The 21,051-nt window shown below is 37.2% G+C and overlaps 1 protein-coding gene across 4 annotated transcripts in view; it reads right to left on the bottom strand.

Moving 5' to 3' along the window:
- Positions 1 to 14,789: 14,789 nt before the first annotated feature.
- LOC106057940 (phospholipase A2, minor isoenzyme-like) overlaps positions 14,790 to 21,051 on the bottom strand; it is a 44,581-nt gene continuing 38,319 nt past the window's right edge. For 3 of the 4 annotated variants that reach the window (XM_056035655.1, XM_056035657.1, XM_056035658.1), the window contains exon 5: positions 14,790 to 15,025. In XM_056035655.1, coding sequence (XP_055891630.1) covers positions 14,901 to 15,025 — 125 coding nt within the window. In that variant the 3' untranslated portion in view covers positions 14,790 to 14,900. The remainder of the gene's footprint in view (positions 15,026 to 21,051) is intronic. The other variant, XM_056035656.1, reaches the window with a different exon arrangement.

Genomic DNA, 21,051 nt, shown 5'->3' with positions numbered 1-21,051 from the left:
TAAAAAAAACACAATTCAAAATGACATTATTCATAATAAATATGTTTGTATATTTGTAGGGTTACACGTAAACACACACACACATTCAAACTACCAAGACACTGTAACTTATTACAACGTGACACTAAAAATATCCAAAATTAAAATTGTAGATAACAATGGCCAGTTTTTAAGAATGGAATGCCCCCTGGCAACTTTATGGGAGCGAGAAGACCATGGACTTGAACAAAGACGTCATATCTTTTCAGACACCTACGTTTGATTTGGTTTAATGATTTGTTATCTAGACCCAATAAATCCTTTCCACCAGATATCATTTACTAGCAGACGTCTTGCCGTGTCTTGTATATTCTTTTCTTTTTTTTTTTTTATTTGGAAAGGGTTTATGCTACACGAGAATTTAAATTTATTTGACAGATCTTTCTGTGCTGATTGTAAATAGAAAAAAAAAGTTCGCTATTTTTAGAAACTTTAATTACTGGATTAAATTTGAATAATCCACATTTATAAGTAGTATGTTTGAGGATATATTTTGTATGGTACATTTATAAGTAATATGTTTGAGGATATTTTTTGCATGGTACATTTATTAGTAGTTGAGGATATATTATGTATTGTACACTTATTGGTAGTATATTTGAGGATATGTTTTGTATGGTAAAAAAATAGTAGTGTATTTGATGATATATTTTGTATGGTAAAAAAATAGTAGTGTATTTGTGGATATATTTTGTATGGTAAAAAAATAGTAGTGTATTTGAGGATATATTTTGTATGGTAAAAAAATAGTAGTGTATTTGAGGATAAATTTTGTATGGCAATGGGCTGGTGATTGAATCATGACGTCAAATTTGCACTTCCTTCCAAAAGCTCCTTAGAATCAAATCCAATGTGCAATCAGAACTTGTAAAGACAATGAGTTGTTGTGTTTGGTTTAGAAGCTGTAGCACATCACCACATTTTTAGTGAAGAAAATGGGGGAAATAAGGTAAAAAAAAAATAATAAAAAGACTAAACAGAGCTAATTAAGAGAAAGAAACGTTTGATCTCTTTGAATTAATTTTTTTTTCAACAAATGTACAGCCATGACGTCAAAATGCATGTTTTCCCTCGTGCTTTTTTTTTCCCTATTAGATTAAAAGCTAGACATTTAGTAGGCAGGCTAACATATGGTTTAAATGTATACACATTTGGTTTCGACACTAACTTTTGCTTTAAAATCTAAATATTTGGTTTCGAGACTAACTTTTGATTTAAAGGCTACATATTTGGGTTTGAGACTAACTTTTTTGGTTTAAAATCTAAACGTTTGGTTTCGAGACTTAGTTTTTGTTAAGAGGCTAGCCATTTAGTTTCGAGACTTTGTTTTAAAGGCTAAACATTATACATGTAGAATATAATCAATAACATCTAGTTTAGAATCAATAACATATAGTTAAGAGACAAATGATCTTATTATAACTGCATTTGATCTTCACTAACGAGCATTGCTTAGCCCGAATCGCTTAGCCTCACTACCAGTGTCAAACTAACGACCGATGTGTAGCTTAATTACCCGTGTCTAGACTATCTACAAATACCTATACTACCAACCAAATGTTTAGAGTTTCAACCGAACAACATTGAAATGTCTATTCTAGTTCAAAGCGAGCATCGCAGACACCACTGGGGCAGCCCGTGTCTCCTGCATTCTCTCCTAGCTGCTCCGTCTGTTTAGTAGACGAGACTTACCTGTGGGGGTCAGTGCACGCTCGCTGGAGGTCAGATGTTTCCCACGCTAGTTGAGCACTGTCTGTGTACCTGAGCAATGTGGGTGAGTTGCTTGAAGGAAAGGGACGGGCCGCAGGTGATATGTACACATACAAAAGTTAGGGGGGGGGGGTGCTGATTATGGTAACAGTAGGAGAGGCCTGGTCTATCTATCTATCTATCTATCTATCTATCTATCTATCTATCTATCTATCTATCTATCTATCTATCTATCTATCTATCTATCTATCTATCTATCTATCTATCTATCTATCTATCTATCTATCTATCTATCTATCTATCTATCGTTCTATCGTTCTATCTATCGTTCTATCTATCGTTCTATCTATCGTTCTATCTATTAGATTTTCTGACCTATTAATTACATTTATTTTAAATCGGTTGTATATCTTATCTTATATGATACAGACGTTACTTCAAAAAGAAGATGATTACGTCCTACGCGTCATGCATTTAGTCATGCATATTAGCCAATGACCTAAACTCCGCCAAATCACTGTTTTTAACTGGCTAGCTCAGGCAACCCATTCCATGCTCCAATAGCACTAGGGAAGAAGGAGCTTTTGTACAAATTTGTCTTGGCATATGAAGCGAGAAATGTGCTTATTATCTTTGTGTTTTTCTGAGTATTTTATTAAATTTTGTTTTTGTATTTGAAGATTATGGCTCAGTGTTTTATGTATAATTGCTACTTTACTTTTAAGTCTTCTATCCTGAAGGCTTTCTAAATTTAGTGATATATTTATATCTATCAACCGCCCAACCTATCTAGATGTGTGATCATTTGTTGAAATATCTGTTCACTTCTGGAGTTCAGTCAGTCGTCATTTTAGTCGAGACACATACCGAGACACTATGTGTCTATTATGTCTGCCTGAATGTTTACACTAACAACCGACATGATCCTCTGCTCTGACTGCCTCTGACTATCTGACGAATTAGTTGGACGGAAATAGATCTAGATGTCGTTGGTAGAAAATATTACAAAGAGCCAAAGAAATAAAAATATTTGATCAAATTACAATTTAAAAACTTAAACTCATTTTAGATATTTTTCATAATCTCTTTCTCCGTCTGTCTATTATACCTTCGTCTCTTTCTCTGTCTCTCTATTATACCTTCGTCTCTTTCTCCGTCTGTCTATTATACTTTCGTATCTTTCTCTGTCTCTCTATTATACCTTCGTCTCTTTCTCCGCCTGTCTATTATACCTTCGTCTTTTTCTCCGTCTGTCCATTATACCTTCGTCTCTTTCTCCGTCTGTCTATTATACCTTCGTCTCTTTCTCCGTCTGTCTATTATACCTTCGTCTCTTTCTCCGTCTGTCTATTATACCTTCGTCTTTTTCTCTGTCTCTCTATTATACCTTCGTCTCTTTCTCTGTCTCTCTATTATACCTTCGTCTCTTTCTCTGTCTCTCTATTATACCTTCGTCTCTTTCTCCGTCTGTCTATTATACCTTCGTCACTTTCTCCGTCTGTCTATTATACCTTCGTCTCTTTCTCTGTCTCTCTATTATACCTTCGTCTCTTTCTCTGTCTCTCTATTATACCTTCGTCTCTTTCTCCGTCTGTCTATTATACCTTCGTCTCTTTCTCCGTCTGTCTATTATACCTTCGTCTCTTTCTCCGTCTGTCTATTATACCTTCGTCTTTTTCTCTGTCTCTCTATTATACCTTCGTCTCTTTCTCTGTCTCTCTATTATACCTTCGTCTCTTTCTCTGTCTCTCTATTATACCTTCGTCTCTTTCTCCGTCTGTCTATTATACCTTCGTCACTTTCTCCGTCTGTCTATTATACCTTCGTCTCTTTCTCTGTCTCTCTATTATACCTTCGTCTCTTTCTCTGTCTCTCTATTATACCTTCGTCTCTTTCTCCGTCTGTCTATTATACCTTCGTCACTTTCTCCGTCTGTCTATTATACCTTCGTCTCTTTCTCTGTCTCTCTATTATACCTTCGTCTCTTTCTCGTCTGTCTATTATACCTTCCTCTCTTTCTCTGTCTGTCTATTATACCTTCCTCTCTTTCTCTGTCTGTCTATTATACCTTCGTCTCTTTCTCCGTCTATTATACCTTCGTCTCTTTCTCGTCTGTCTATTATACTTTCCTCTCTTTCTCTTTATTTCGTTCTCTTATCGACTTTCTTTCCTTCTATTTCTTGAATATTACTGTAATAAAATATGAACTGATTGATACATATAAATGAAGTGTTCACATGAAACTAAGTTTACATTTTCATCCCATAGTAAGAGGTATGTTAAGCTCCTCTCTCAGGCCTTGCGACCTATGGGGCAGATAATATAAACTTCCTTTCACTGACCTTGCGAACCCTGGGGCAGACGATGTAAACTTCCTCTCACTGACCTTGCGCTCTATGGGGCAGACGATGTAAAGGCCGCCCCGTAGTAGTTTAAAACCATCTTTCCTTGAAGTGACGTTTGTACATACCAAGACTTCACTTTAACAGATATCCAATCTCTATCCACAAATCACAGGTATGAGACAAGAAGCGAAATATTATTCAACGTATTGAACAGACTTTAAATCAAAGTAATATAATGTCTAGAAAAAGTCTACATGTACTTTCAAATAGCCTACAGAAGAAAAAAAAAGGTTTTCGGTGACATGTACTTTAGTTGGTAATTACAGCCGGGAGAGACACGTTATAGATCACAAACATCGTGGGGTCGCCTTATATAGTTCCCATTATTCTCGGCTCTAAATGATATTTACGCTGTATTTACTGTTTTACAAGAGTGGAGCTCTTCACTTAAAAGAAAATGAACTGTCCGTACAAGGTCAGGGCAGACTTTGCTGTCAGATTTTTAAAATAATTGAACCACATAAATAATTAACAAATAGTTAACAACAACAACAACAACAACACAAGTGTTAACAACAACAATAATTGTTAATTATTTATGTGGTTCAATTATTTAAAAAATCTGACAGCAAATTTTGTGTAGCCTGCATCTTTTATGACATTCATTGATAAATATCCAAACTTTATATAAATATATGTAACAGAAGAAGACACTGTTCTAGGACAAACAGCGCTAACAAATCAATCAAAGTTGAAACTAGAAGCTACAAAAAAGGCTGAAATTTCTGTTGTCGTGGTTGAAGAGAAATATCGCCAGAAACTTGGAGTCGTGAATAAAACTTCTGAAACACAGACACACAGAGACACACAGAGACACACAGAGACAAAAACGAAAGACGAAAAATGAGGAGGCAAGACAGAAAGACAGAGAGAGAAAGAGTGAGAGAAAGAGTGAGAGAAAAAATAGAGAGAGAGAGAGATAGAAAGACGGTGATTGAAGAGATAGATAGAAATAGAGAAAGATGGTTAAAAGTGTGAAATAAAAAAGAAGAAAAAAAAATCTTATCTTATCTTATAAAATACAGACGCTAGTTAAAAAAAGATAATTACGTCCCTAGGTCAATCTAGTCATGTATGTTAATCACTGACTTAAATTTTCAAATCGTTGGTTTTCCTGGCTGACTCAGGCAACTCATTCCATACTCTAATAGCACTAGAAAAGAAGGAGCGTTTGTAAAAAATTAGTCCTAGCATATGGAACAAGGAATGTGCCTTTGACAGAAGAACTAGAGAGAAGGATCCTAGCAATGGAATTTTGATGCCACAGAAAGATCTTAGGTTATCACATAAAAAGACCGATTACAAACGCAGAGATTAGAGACAGGATTAGTTCAGCTATTGGACCCAACGATGACCTGCTAACTACTATCAAAAAAAAATGCAAACTAAAACTCTATGGTCATTTCACAAGGTTCTTAGGGCTCGCAAAGACGTTCCTTTAGGAAACAGTACCAGAAAAAAGAAGAAGAGGCAGACAGAGTAAGCGATGGAAAGGCAACATACAACTGCGGCATAATCTGTTGGACCGTTGGGCCACCACACAAGATCTGTTTACAGGCTCTCTCTGTTCATTTCTGTCTATAGAACTTGGATAGAATCTCTTTCAATGACAGGTCCGTCCATTCTTTTGTTTTGTTTCATCTAATTATGTAAACATGTTAGAATAATATATAGAGAAAAATGGTATGTACGAATGGCCTTTCGCTGGTCATATATGTTTAAAATGTTTCAGTATTTTTTTTAAATTTCTATGAATCTGCGTTCCTAAATGGGTCACGAGACAGTCATTGCAAACATTAAAAAAAAAAATATCTCAGTTTTTGCTTTGACATCAGTTGTCGAGCTTTCTACAGGCTAGACGTCCTTGGACATTTGCCTCTTTTCTTTGCCTCATTTCTGGGCTACTGGCCTCTTTATTGTTTTGTTTTTTTTAATAACAAATACAAACTTAATTACTTTCTGGAAAATAGGTAAAAAATATAAAAAAAATTAAATCTAAGCATGGAAGTAAATTCTATGCATGTGAATAATAAGTATAGAAATCCTTAGAAATGATTTTATATAATACAAGGTTACAAAGACTGGAAACACAAACTCAAAATCGGTCCCCGAAGTGGTCCACCCAGGCAGGTAAAAAGGCAGGTTTCAATATTTTCAGAAAGTATATCAGAATGAAATTCTACCAAAGGCGAATGACAGGAAAGAATGGAGAAAGAAGGTTGACAGATCTTGTATGGTGCCCCAATGGTCCAGCAGACCAAGGGATAGGTGAAAGTGAAGGTTAAGTTAGATGTGAACCTGGCCTAGCTGATGTCTTAAAATGAATATCTAATTGATCTAATTGCTTCGTAAAGGGTCAGTCTCTTTCTTATTCAAATTCTCAAGGAAAAAAAAAACATTTCCGTAAAAATTTGTTTTTTTCTTTAGTTGCGTGTATTATTTGCCCAGTAGTGGACGAAAGTTCAAGTGATGATATGAAAAACTACTTATTAATTTTTGTTTTAAATTATGCTACACTTATATGCATATTAAATAGATTTTTCCTCTTAAAATTAAAAAATAGTAAACATTTTTTTTTAAATGCAGTTGTTAGTATGACAAAACTTAATTAACTTAGCAATACATTTGTAAAAAAAAATATTTTGACAAAAAATCTAAAACCGTTTGCTTAAAGGTGTGTAAAAATATGGTAAACTGTCATTTCCCTTACTAAATAGCCTCCCGTGTTTGTTACTATTAATAGTGAATAGCTGTAAAAATGGTTGTATTTTTATGAAAAACTGTTTGATTAGTTGATTTAAAAAATTAAAATTTTTCGCTTGCAGAAAAGAAAAAAGTAGCCGTTGCATCAGAACTTTGAAAGGTCTAAAATATCATGATGTCGGATTTTCAATATCTTTTCAAGTTTACGAGATCTAAACGCGATGAACGGACGAAAGGACAGACAGACCACACAAAACTAATAGGGTCTATTCCCCTTTCAAGGGCCGCTAAAAATTAAAATTACAAATGAAATTATTTAAATGTAAAAACAAAGCATTAATCAAAACATAAAAACAATGCCAATGTCGGTGGCAGTTCTATCAATTTATCTTTGAAGGTGTCTCCATTAGTTGATGCTACCTTCTTCAATAAATTATAATTTAAATAAATTGCTTATACAAATGACGGAACTAATTATAAATTACTCAAACTTTAGGTATATCTAACCGTAAATGTACTAAAAGCAGGTAACATGCAGTAGCAATAATACAGTTTGACAATTTTAGGGCAGTTTGATTAAAAGTATTTATTAATTTGTTTGAACATAATGTTTTTCCTTTCCGTCTAAATAGACTAAAGGGAAATAAGGAGAGGAAATGAAAAGAATTACTCTTAACAATTTCTGGATTACTTCCCCTGAGGTATACGAAAAGTCTCTCACACCATCAAGGTAGGCGTCCCTTCTGGTAGAGTCATTTTAAGGTCTTGCGACAATTTCTCTAATATAATTTCTAATAGGTGCATATTAGAGTCGATTACTTGTTAAAAAGTTTGAAATGAGAGGGTATAAAGTAGATCTTGAGTTAAACATAGATACAACCAATCTAGAGTTAAATATTGGCTTGGAGAGTTCATTCTGCGCTGCGAGAAGGCTTTGCTCTGCGCATGCGTGACCTTTTTTAGTACGCGATTCACGAATGAATATATCTCAACACCGCTTCGCAGCTTTAGCAAACAAATTTACGAAAAATGCTTTAGAAAAACAAATTTGAATGTTAATTTGATTAAAGTATGAAATGAATGGACTATAATTAGTATGTTCGTTTGTCAAAGTATAAAAGTATTTTTGTGAAGAGAAGTCCTATCATCTTAGAGTTGAATGAGTGTTTTAGACCTAGGAATAGAGAAGTGTGTAACCTTTCCGGTAATGTCTAATGAAAGAATGCACGTCAGGAATTCTAAATTCGCAGATATAAGGAAGGAGTTTATGTCAAAAATGCTTTTCAAACACAACATTGAAGCTTAATTTTATTTAACAATGAAATCAATAGACTATATTTTGTATTTTCATGTGTCAAAGTAAAAAAACTTGTTGCGCAAAGTGTAGTTCTTAAAATTAGATCTAGATCTAGATCCTTTCGATCTTTTCATGTAAACATTGGTAAACGTAGCCTACATCGATGAATTTATAATGCTTTCATAGAGTTTGTCAACTTTTTTTTGTTGAGGGTCTTAAGTTAGTTTTATGGCTACAACACATTCACTACGGTCCATGTTGTACCAAAGGAACATTTCTGCCAAGTTTTATCAAGATTGGTCAAACGGTTTTGATTTCTATTCGTAACATACATACATACGCCTTACTTTCTACTTTATAAAGTAGATACATACCTACATACATACATACATACAAGAATTGCTCGCTTAAGAGTATAGGGATGTAGATAATGGCAAATCTATTTGGTGAAAAGCCAATGGGAAGGTGGTAGACTTTAACAAACAAACATTTGTCAAAGAGATACTTGAAAAAGCAAAAGATACCACAAGAGAGAGAGAGAGAGAGAGAGAGACAGAGAGAGCGACAGAGAGAGAGAGAGAGAGAGAGAGAGAGAGAGAGAGACAGAGAGAGCGACAGAGAGAGAGAGAGACAGAGAGAGCGAGAGAGAGAGAGAGAGAGAGCGCGAGAGAGACAGAGAGAGAGAGACAGAGATAGCGAAAGAGAGAGAGAGACAGAGAGAGCGAGAGAGACAGAGAGAGAGAGACAGAGAGAGAGAGTGACAGAGAGAGATACACAGAGAGAGACAGAGAGAGATCGACAGAGACAGCGAGAGAGAGACAGAGAGAGCGAGAGAGAGAGAGACAGAGAGATACGGAGAGAGCGAGAGAGATAGAGAGAGCGAGAGACAGAGAGACAGAGAGAGATACAGAGAGAGCGATACAAGACAAAGAGAGAGCGAGACAGATAGAGTCATAGAGATATAGATAGAGATACAGAAAGAGCGAGAGAGAGACAAAGATATATATATATATATATATATATATAGAGAGAGAGAGAGAGAGAGAGAGAGTAGGTCAAGCGATGTTTGTCTTGTACGCTGACTTAGACTCAACACAATCTCTTGACTTGAAGAGAGAAACAGAAGAACAAAGACGCACGTACAAACATAAACAAGAGAAAAAAAAACACACACAAGAGAAAGGAAGACAGGGGAGAACACTCATGTTCAAGTCTCATTCACAAGCATGGGAACATGCGATCCCACAAATAATACAACATCTAATCAGTAATGCTGATAGTAATATCGTAAATGACATTCCGACCGAGTGAATCGCGCGCTCCAGGGGCGGCAATAATACGAAACGAAACAACCAAAATACAAAAAAATAAATATAAAAACAAAACAAAAACAAAAAACAAAGCTTATATTACGGGTATCAATTAATTTGGATCAGTCGTGTGGATAAATATGAAATAAATATCAGAGGACAATCTAGAAGATTCAGCCATATTAATTATAATTATTAATTATACCACCTCTTCAGTCAAGTACTATTTCTATCCCTTGTTTGAGATATCAAACAAATTAATTTTGACCAATTCACTACATCTAATTATTAATAATACAATTGTTTACAGTTACGTTGGAGTTGACCGGATCAGTAAAAAAATGTTCAAATTGTTAACCTTACCTCCTATATTTAGAACTACATGGTTATAAGGGGTAGATAATAAAAGAAATAGATGTTTACAGTTTGACTTAAACTTGTTATTTCCCTTACACCTTTTTTTAAAAACAGTTTTTCAAAGGCTGCTCTCCTAGTTTGGAACGCAAAATTTAAAATACCATCACATATGATTGGGAACAAACGAATGCCACTAGGACACCTATTTGAGAAGAACATTGTTTGGACATCTCTAAGATTTAAAAACAAAACATGTCATGATTGAGTGACATCGTGATAGGAAAGAATAATATTTTTGGCTATAGTGTAACTGTAATCCATTTGGTATCTTAGTCATAACCAATTGTGACAAGTATTTCATCAAGGATCCTAAAGATTATTTCTACTGCTGTTATTGCAAACGATGTCTCAGCCAGCCATACAAATACAATATCGCAACCACTTGTAATATTAAATCGAATGACCTAATCCTAACCCTATTTATTAATAATAAAATAAAAAAAAATTAATGTATGATTTGGGAGATCAACCAAAAATGTAGAACTGAAGTACAAACAGCGTGAGTTCACCAAAGTATCCACTAGATAGGTCATTGCAAGATAATAAGAGGAGTAATTTCAACATTTTTACTTTATTTGAATAGAAGGATAACTCTAGCCAATCTAATAAAAGTATTAAGGTGATTATCTTTCTTTAAATTAATTCCACGCTTGGAAAAAAAAGTATTTAAAAAGGGGACATAACACATGATTATTATTTCAACGCGTTAGAGCCAAGTGAGTTATCCGTATTTCATTAAGTACAAATGTGATTATTTACGTTAAATGTATAATCATATGACTTATCGATATGTTCTTCTTGTCTTTAGGGCCTGGATCATCTTCATAAAGTAGAAAGAATAAGCGACATCGAGCAAATAAATTTTAAGAAGTTTTATTTCATTCGACCTCTGTTATGTTGAAAGTTTTAAGATTTATAGATACTGCCGTACGCTACGCGAGTAAAACGAAAAAGCGTTTTGGGGATTTTAAGAAATACATTGCTAAAAATGAATCCTCAATTATTTTTTTCTAAATTCCGAACATATTTCATTAATTAACTGTAGACTACAACGACCTTGTGTTCAGGACCATGTCGAACCAACCAATTGGTACTCGGCTGTGGTCATGCAAATATCAACATGCATATATGCACTAATGCACATATATAGCTCTCGTTTTATTTTTACACTACATGAAATGATGATCTTGTGTGGTGCCCCAACTGTCGAACAGATTAAGGGAAAGAACACGAAGAAGACTTACTTAAACCTGAATCCTCTCTCGCATTGGGCGGCAATCTCTATCTACAGAGATCTGTCATAGGCGACCTTCACAGCGTCTTCCAAACTGATTCCCGCAGATGTTAGGTCTTCTAAGAAGCTGCAAAACCATGTTATAGGAGTTATCATCCATGTTATAGGAGTTATCATCCATGTTATAGGAGTTATCATCCATGTTATAGGAGTTATCATCCATGTTATAGGAATTATCATCCATGTTATAGGAGTTATCATCCATGTTATAGGAGTTATCATCCATGTTATAGGAGTCATCATCCATGTTAAAGGAGTTATCATCCATGTTATAGGAGTTATCATCCTCAGACAAGACGAAAAACAAAGTCAGCCTTAACATAGAAGCCGCAAAGAGAAAAGCGAAAACCAGGCTGATCACAACGCAATGTTCCCAGCACGGGTGATTACATCAGAAATAACGTGAGTGAAAGTATAGTGTTCATTTAAAAATAGAATACCGGTAAAATATTTAAGACTGATCAAGAAACGAAACAAGTAATTTTTGCGACAATGTTTATCAACTTTCGAGACCATTTGACGTCCCTTTGTGTGTGGGCTATCTGTTGGCTAGGGGCGCCAAGGGCATGATGCACCTCCTTGCACTAGCGGATCCAGAACTTTGGAGTGGGGGGGGGGGGGCGATTTTTTTCCAAACCCTAACCCTAACGCCCAGTAAACCCTAACCCTATGCATAAACGTGTGTACAGCGCGCGCGCGCACACACACACACACACACGAAAAACCAAACAACTGGGGCAGCGCTTTTAGGTTCGCTTGTGGGGTTCGGGGCTAAGCCCCGACGACAAAAGCGTTTTCTTGCTTTTTTCACTGTAGAAACGTATTCTCCTGACATCTGCAGCTCATTATTCATCAATGGAGTTCGACGCCAAAAGCGTTTTCTTGCATTCTTCATTACAGAAACGCATTCTCCTGACATCTACAGCTCATTATTCATCAATGGAGTTCGGGGCGAAGCCCCGACGCCAAAAGCATTTTCTTGCATTCTTCATTGCAGAAACGCTTTCTCCTGACATCTACAGCTCGTTATTCATCAGTGGAGTTCGGGGCGAAGCCCCGACGCCAAAAGCGTTTTCTTGCATTCTTCTTAGCAGAAACGCATTCTCCTGACATCTACAGCGCATTATTCATCAATGGAATTCGGGGCGAAGCCCCGACGCCAAAAGCATTTTCTTGCATTCTTCATTGCAGAAACACATTCTCCTGACATCTACAGCTCATTATTCATCAATGGAGTTCGGGGCGAAGCCCCGACGCCAAAAGCATTTTCTTGCATTCTTCATTGCAGAAACGCATTCTCCTGACATCTACAGCTCATTATTCATCAATGGAGTTCGGGGCGAAGCCCCGACGCCAAAAGCATTTTCTTGCATTCTTCATAGCAGAAACGCATTCTCCTGACATCTACAGCGCATTATTCATCAATGGAATTCGGGGCGAAGCCCCGACGCCAAATGCATTTTCTTGCATTCTTCATTGCAGAAACACATTCTCCTGACATCTACAGCTCATTATTCATCAATGGAGTTCGGGGCGAAGCCCCGACGCCAAAAGCATTTTCTTGCATTCTTCATTGCAGAAACGCATTCTCCTGACAAGCACAGCTCATTATTCACCAATGGAGTTCGGGGCGAAGCCCCGACGCCAAAAGCGTTTTCTTTCATTCTTCACTGCAGAAACGCATTCTCCTGACCTAAAGCTCATTATTCATACTATTAAAAAGGACCTTTCGAATAATGTTGTACTTGAAAAATATTCTAATATAAATTTATAGGCCCATAATACATTGCAAATAAAACTGATTTTTTCCTTGAAAAGATAGGATACCCCACATATTTAGATTTTTGCTCTGAGGATCGCCTCCGAAAAAAAAATTATTCAATAAATAGTATTTAAGAAAATTGAAGTATAAATTGTGAGTTATAGTCCCAAATTTATTTAACTAGAAAAATATCAGATTGAGTAAAGGTTGGGAAAAGGCGTCTATGAAATCATTATTTGAGTTCAGAACTCATCTCAATCATGACTTTTATACTGAAAAATTTCGTTTGAATTATAACTTTTCCAATGCACAGTCTTTCTTAAAATAATTATGATAAATTCATGTGAAATTACATAAACTCTGTCTGGGAATGGGAGGGGCGGTAGAGTGAAAACGATTAATCCTCGCTCCTTTAATAATTTCTGCTAAAGATTGCATTTGGCATTAAAGAATAGGGGTGGGACGACTCGATATAAGAATTTAATTTTTTTAAATTTTGTAATTTCTTAACTATATTACAAAAAGAAAAAGTATTGATTTATCCGATGGGGGAAATGCGATTGCATGTCTCGCCCCTCCCACCTGGTACAACCATTTTTCATTTAAATTTACTAATGATACAATTTGAGATTAGAGTATGGTACGTCATAATATACAATGGGTCACATATCAATACGTAGTTTATATTGTATAGATATATAATTTTGTTCACAAACTATGATTCTCCGCAAAAATAGGACCGCCCCCCCCCACTACTCAGAGGGCTAGAGTTGGGAGCGCAGTACATGCAATCGCCCCCCCCCCCCCTCACCCCACCGAATCGGCCAAGATACCAGAAAGGCAGCGACATAATATATAATTTATATATTAATTCAACTAATTTTGTTCACAAACTATGATTTCTACATAAAAATGGACCGCCCCCCCCACTCAAAGGGTTTAGGAGGGAAAGGCAGTAGAGGTATTCGCCCCCCCCCCCCCACCGATCGGCCAACAGGGAACGACATAATATAAAGATCGGTTAAAACATCAATAACAAGTTTTAAAGATTGAGATATTTAATTGATTTTGTTAGCAAGCTGTGATTTCTACATACAAATTGGACCGCCCCCCCCCACTCGAAAGTGTAAGGGGGGGCGGGATGGATACCATCGCCCCCTCTCGACCCCAACAAATCGGCCAACATACTAGAGGGGGGGGGCGAAAAAATAGGTTGAAATATAAATAATTAGTCTATATTTTTAACATAAGTAATAAATTCGTATACAAATTGTGTGAATCCTATACTAAAGTTCGTCCGCCCCCCCCCCTTCCGAAGGGGGGGGGTCGGCCGAGTGGGGGGGGCGATCGCCCCTACCGCCATCCCCCCCCCCCCCCCCTGGATCCGCCAGTGCCTCCTTGCCCTCTCAGGGTAATGAAACATTAGAATACCTGTGCCTTTAACGTCATTTTCCTCTTTTTTTATATTGAATATGCATAAATTAATTTTTGTTTGTTTGTTTGTGGAGGCACCCCATTGATGGCCAGTTTCTTCCAGGCCGTAAATACGATCCTTGTAGTACATGTAACTCGATAATTTTTCATTTAAATATCTTTTTTTAATTGACAAAGTTATTTTGCTTTTCAAAACAAACGAACAAAAAAAAAAAAACAACAACAACAAAAAACAAAGAAAAAAACAAACAAAGAAAAAACAAACAACTAAAAAACAGCAAATTGATGCCAAAATATACCAGCTCTGTTAAACCCTTTTAGAATCACAATAAAATTCCAGGTAAAGATGTCAAAAAAATGAATGAAATACACTTTGATTACTATTATTGTTTAAATTGTTTAATATTTTTCAAAAAGCTCTTTAAAGAAAGTGTTAATACATGGGCAGTCCAGTCACTTTCAGCACAAAGTTTGTATTTATTAACAAATGAAGAAATTGTTTCAAGTCAGTCTGGACTGGTGCGTTCTCTCAGTGACATCTCAAAGTGTTAAAATTCTTGTGCCTTTTATTGTAGCGCGCCGCCTGGAGGCATTCCCCAAACTTGATGTCACATTGACATGACCTATACCGGCACGACGTGGTCTTGGAATCTGCTGACAATGGCACAAACAAAAGAGTATTTCTATCAGAAGGTTAGTGGTCACGGTAGACTGTATCAGAAGGTTATTGGTCACGGTAGACTGCACGTTTGGTTACCAGGGAAAGAAAAACAAGAAATAAAAAAAAAAACTAGTCGACCGGCGGCGTAGCATATGCCGCTATTTTTCAGGGCCGGCCTTAGGTGACCGCAGTGGGCTCGCACTTATGCGACCGCAGTGGGCCCCGCACTTTCATAGGACCCGCGCTAATTCTAGGTGTATAAATTATTAAAGTAAACCATTGTATAACTTATAACAGATTTCCCGCGGACTCCTGTCAATTTACCAGGAGCTCCTGAAAATCTCCTGAAATTTGCAAAATAAATGAAAAAGTCTTGGAAATATCCGAAATTATTAAAATCTTTAGAAAACTCATACGAATCCTATACTCTTAAGCAAGCAATTCTTGTATGTATGTATGTATGTATGTATATATATTTATATTTATATATATATATAAATTTTATTTCGAAAACGGCTCTAACGATTTTCTTTAAAATTTCAAGGTATGTGCATAATAGTGAGAAAAAAATTCTCAACTCATTGGCCACATTGGGAAAACTCGAGATCGACCGTTATATCGGTTTGAAAATGCCTAATTATCGAAAAATTAATTTTGGCTAGAATGTTTTATGAATGAAAATTTTCCATGACGTAAACGGGAAAAACGCTGCTTACGTCACTAGGCTTACCGCAGTACACTAAATTATTTCTTTGCAAACAATAACGAGTTTTAAAGAATCAATAGACCTAATTAAACATTTGCGCACCATCTTACTGTAGATTGATTTATTATAGAACTATGAAAGAAAAGTAATGAAATTAAATGTGCCGATGTATGATTAGTTATTTTATTTTAAGTGCTTAATAAGTTGTTTACACTTTAATTGTGTAGAGCGGTGTAGATACCTTTTACTTTGTTGTTTATTTTGCTGGTGACCTCCAGCTGTCTCGTTCTGAGGTTGCATGCAACCAGGTGCTCTCTTCTATGTCAGCTAAGGCAAGTTTACGCCATAAGCTGGTGTTTTAAGCGTTTCGGTGTTACGTCGACCACTTTTTAGCTCACCAAAAAAGACTGCCTTTGGCATGCGTTCGTCTGAGATTCGTCTCCCATACAGGATACTGCTCTGTCCAGCGTAACTGTCGGACTTAAAGAATTCCCTCTATACAAAGGCCGAGGATACACATTTGAGACCAAAAGAAAATTTGCTGCCGAGGACAGACGCAGACGCTAAAAGAAAATCTTAATCGAGCACCGCGGACAATGGTTATGCTTGCCTTGGATGTGGCAAGATATGTAGGTCACAGCTGCAATCCTCATTAATTTTCGGACTCTAAGACAAGCCTTATTATTATTATTATTTTGCTGGTGAATTATTACCATGTGTCCATGCTTCGGTGTCTACTGTCCGGTACCAAAACAATGGAAATGGTCATAACACAGCTTCTCTACGCCTTACTTGCTCACACTTAACATGATATCCATCTAGCGGTCAACGAGTTTGCGTACGCTGCAGCCTCTTTTGATTTAACTATAAACCTCGGTAAAAAGCTTGGAGTTAGGGCGTGTTGACGGAAAGCCCAGGAGAGATCTGAATGGAGGGATGTGTAAAAGCAGGTCATAGCACCACTGGGATGGATGGATGGCAAAAGCCGGTATGAACTTCTTATAGTCCGACAGTCAGGCTGGGCAGGGCACGTATCCCGTATGGGTAACGAGCATATTATTCGGCGTAACAGAGATGCCCTACGGAAACGTTTCTTTAGAAAACTAATGCAATGATTTAAGTCTAATAAGAAAAAATGAGCCATTTTACTTTGTCACTAAGTGCATGTTTTACCCTATAACGTAGAGAAGTTACACTGCAAAGACTTTCTTCCAAGACAATAATAGTAAGCCTACAATAGAATTACTCAAAAGATGGATTGCAAAACTTTAAGACGGACTTGAGCTGTAGTTTGTCTAGACTGTAGGAGGACTTAAAAGACTTTAAATTTAATCGACATGTTCAATTAGGCCTACAATTAGAACTAACAGAACACTAAAACAACTCTTCAGATTAGTAGTCTTTATCCGATCCTTCATTTTCGTAATTACAAGAATATTCTCAAAATGACTTCGGGTATATATCCTTCCGAAATTATTTAACAGAGCGAGGTTCGGCCACCTGGTACGAAAATATTCTCAAAATGACTTCGGGTATATATCCTTCCGAAATTATTTAACAGAGCGAGGTTCGGCCACCTGGTACAAAAAATATTCTCAAAATGACTTCGGGTATATATCCTTCCGAAATTATTTAACAGAGCGAGGTTCGGCCACCTGGTACAAAAATATTCTCAAAATGACTTCGGGTATATATCCTTCTGAAATTATTTAACCGAGCGAGGTTCGGCCACCTGGTACAAAAATATTCTCAAAATGACTTCGGGTATATATCCTTCCTTAACAAATCTTATTATTATTATTATTTTGCTGGTGAATTATTACCATGTGTTCATGCTTCAGTGTCTACCTCTCCTGTACCAAAACAAAGGAAATGGTCATAACACAGCTTCTCTACGCCTTACTTGCTCACACTAAACATGATATCCATCTAGCGATCAACGAGTTTGCGTACACTGCAGCCTCTTTTGATTTAACTATAAACCTCGGTAAAAAGCTTGGAGTTAGGGCCAGGAGAGATCTGAATGGATGGATGTGTAAAAGCAGGCCATAGCACCACTAGGATGGATGGATGGCAAAAGCCGGTATGAACTTCCTATAGTCCGACAGTCAGGCTGGGCAGGGCACGTATCCCGTATGGGTAACGAGCATATTGTTTGGCGTAACAGAGGTGCCCCACGGAAACGTTTCTTTAGAAAACTAATGCCATGATTTAAGTCTAATAAGAAAAAATGCGCCATTTTACTTTGTCACTAAGTGCATGTTTTACCCTATAACGTAGAGAAGTTACATTGCAAAGACTTTCTTCCAAGCCAATAATAGTAAGCCTACAATAGTTTAACGCAAAAGATGGATTGTAAAAGTATAAGACGGACGTGAGCTGTAGTTTGTCTAGACTGTAGGAGGACTTAAGACTTTAAATTAAATCGACATGTACAATTAGGCCTACAATTAGAACTAACAGAAAACTAAAACAACTCTTCAGATTAGTAGTCTTTATCCGATCGTTCATTTTCGTAATTACAAGAATATTCCCAAAATGACTTCGGGTATATAACCTTCCGAAATTATTTAACAGAGCGAGGTTCGGCCACCTGGTACAAAAATATTCTCAAAATGACTTCGGGTATATATCCTTCCTTAACAAATTATTCATCCGAGCGAGGCTCGGTCACCTGATATTTTTCAAATAATACAGCAAACTAAACATTCATATTTCGTTGTTTACAATTTCGAAACAATTCCTAAAGATACATGAGAAATAGCGGAATACAAAAATGGCAGGATAAAAAGTGATTCTAGTCCTTGCATTTCGATCTTTAATTTCATATGCATGTCGTCCAGAGCAGCATGCACTGGCCCGAACTGGTCCCTAAACCCTCTCTAGAACAACTAGATCTATATGGAGAGCTACCAGATCTGGAAACTACTGCTCACTGCAGATCTAGTATTACTCATCTGAACCCTCCAACACAGAAATGAGAAAAAGAATACAATGTCTCTATGCTTACTAGTGTATCTCTTTGTTAACATTACGTTCTCTTTGTATTTTGTTGTTATTTATAAAGCTTAAGGTGGTTCTTCCTTTTTTACAAAGTTTAAACTCTGTCTGTCTGACTGGCAGAAAACTCGAACACGTTATTTCTCCAACACCCATTCTCGGATCAAGTTAAAACTTTACAAAATTATTCATTGGCGTAGACAATGTATGAATCACTAAAGAATTACCAATAAGTCAAATAATTATTTATTAATTATTTTGTTTGTAATAACAAAGGAAACTAATCATTCAGTATTCATAAATATGGTTAAATATGTTCGGTTTTGTCCCCTTACATAATTTACACTTTATCTCTCCCACACCCATTCTCGGATAAAGTTAACATTTTAACAATTAGTGAATGTAATTAAATTGAATCTATTAAATAAATCAATCAGTTAGTCAATTAATTATTGGTTATTAATTATTTTGTTTGATATTGAAAAAGGGAAATCCATTTCTTATCTCACCTTATATAATACAGACGTTAATTAAAAAAAAAGATGCTTACGTCCTTCGCGTCATGCATTTACTTATGCATGTTAACCAATGAATTAAATTCAATCTGCCCAAGGCAGATGTCCTTTGTGTTTGTCATATGTCTCCATATAAATAAACATCTATACCTCGTTGAGTTGCCTCCCTTAAGTTATTACATTGGTGTTGAAGTGGCATTATAGGCGACTCAACGAGGTAGGATTCGATAACAATGGCATCTTTGACACAACTAGACCAACTCTCAATCAAATAGATTAAGCAGGAACTTCGTTACCGACGTTTGAAGCTTGGCGGTAGCAAGGGGGCGCTTACAGCTCGTCTCAGGCAAGCCCTGATCGATGAAGAAGATCCTTAAACCTACCTATTTGAAATTGAGCCGGAGATTGTTGAGTTCATTGGCAAGATACAGGAAGAAATTGATGCAATGCATGAACAAATTAACAGGATGGGGAACAAGGTATCAGAAAGTGTATTGCAAGTGGAAGGACAAACAGATCAATTTGATAAAATGGTGTCTGAAGCGAAAGGAGGAATAGACTCGTTGGTGAAGGAGCAGTTGCCAGTGGACTCGTTGGTGAAGGAGCAGTTGCCAGTAGACTCGTTGGTGAAGGAGCAGTTGCCTGTAGACTCGTTGATGAAGGAGCAGTTGCCTGTAGACTCGTTGGTGAAGGAGCAAGTGCCTGTAGATTCGTTGGTGAAGGAGCAGTTGCCTGTAGACTGGTTGGTGAAGGAGCAGTTGCCTGTAGACTCGTTGGTGAAGGAGCAGTTGCCTGTAGACTCGTTGGTGAAGAAGCAGTTGCCAGTAGACTCGTTGGTGAAGGAGCAGTTGCCAGTAGACTCGTTGGTGAAGGAGCAGTTGCCAGTGGACTCGTTGGTGAAGGAGCAGTTGCCAGTAGACTCGTTGGTGAAGGAGCAGTTGCCAGTAGACTCGTTGGTGAAGGAGCAGTTGCCAGTAGACTCGTTGGTGAAGGAGCAGTTGCCAGTGGACTCATTGGTGAAGGAGCAGTTGCCAGTAGACTCGTTGGTGAAGGAGCAGTTGCCAGTAGACTCGTTGGTGAAGGAGCAGTTGCCAGTAGACTCGTTGGTGAAGGAGCAGTTGCCAGTGGACTCGTTGGTGAAGGAGCAGTTGCTAGTAGACTCGTTGGTGAAGGAGCAGTTGCCAGTAGACTCGTTGGTGAAGGAGCAGTTGCCAGTAGACTCGTTGGTGAAGGAGCAGTTGCCAGTGGACTCGTTGGTGAAGGAGCAGTTGCCAGTAGACTCGTTGGTGAAGAAGTGCATGGTCAGGACTGTGGCTGCACAAACAGTGGTGACGGAGACGCTGGGGATTGGAGCACAGTCTGTGTCCGTGTTGTAGGCTAGTCTTGTGGGTGTGACTTGTAAGACGAGAATCGTGACAACGATTGCTGAGACGATCTCAACGGGATGAACCGAATCGAACGGAAAGAGACAAATGAAGAAACTGAAGTCTGTTATGTGCCTGAAGCATTTGTTCCTGTGGTACCTGTTACCAGTATCTCAATGAGCCGGAAAGATCAAGACAAATTCTTAAATACTTGCGAATATTGGACAGTAACTGCAGATCTAGAGAGAAGGATACTAGTGTAGCAATGGATAAAATGATCCTAGGAATCACATACAATGACCGCATTACAGTCAAAGAGATAAGAAACAGGATCACAACGGCCATTGGGGCCCGACGATGGCCTGCTAACCACTTTAAATAAACAACTTATATTAAAACTATATGGCCATATGACAAGGTCATGATGTCTCTTG

This window comes from Biomphalaria glabrata, chromosome 7, assembly GCF_947242115.1.
Source record: "Biomphalaria glabrata chromosome 7, xgBioGlab47.1, whole genome shotgun sequence".
NCBI classification, from domain to species: domain Eukaryota; kingdom Metazoa; phylum Mollusca; class Gastropoda; family Planorbidae; genus Biomphalaria; species Biomphalaria glabrata.
Note: the sequence above shows the minus strand (reverse complement) of the source record. Positions and strands in the feature narration are given on the sequence as shown.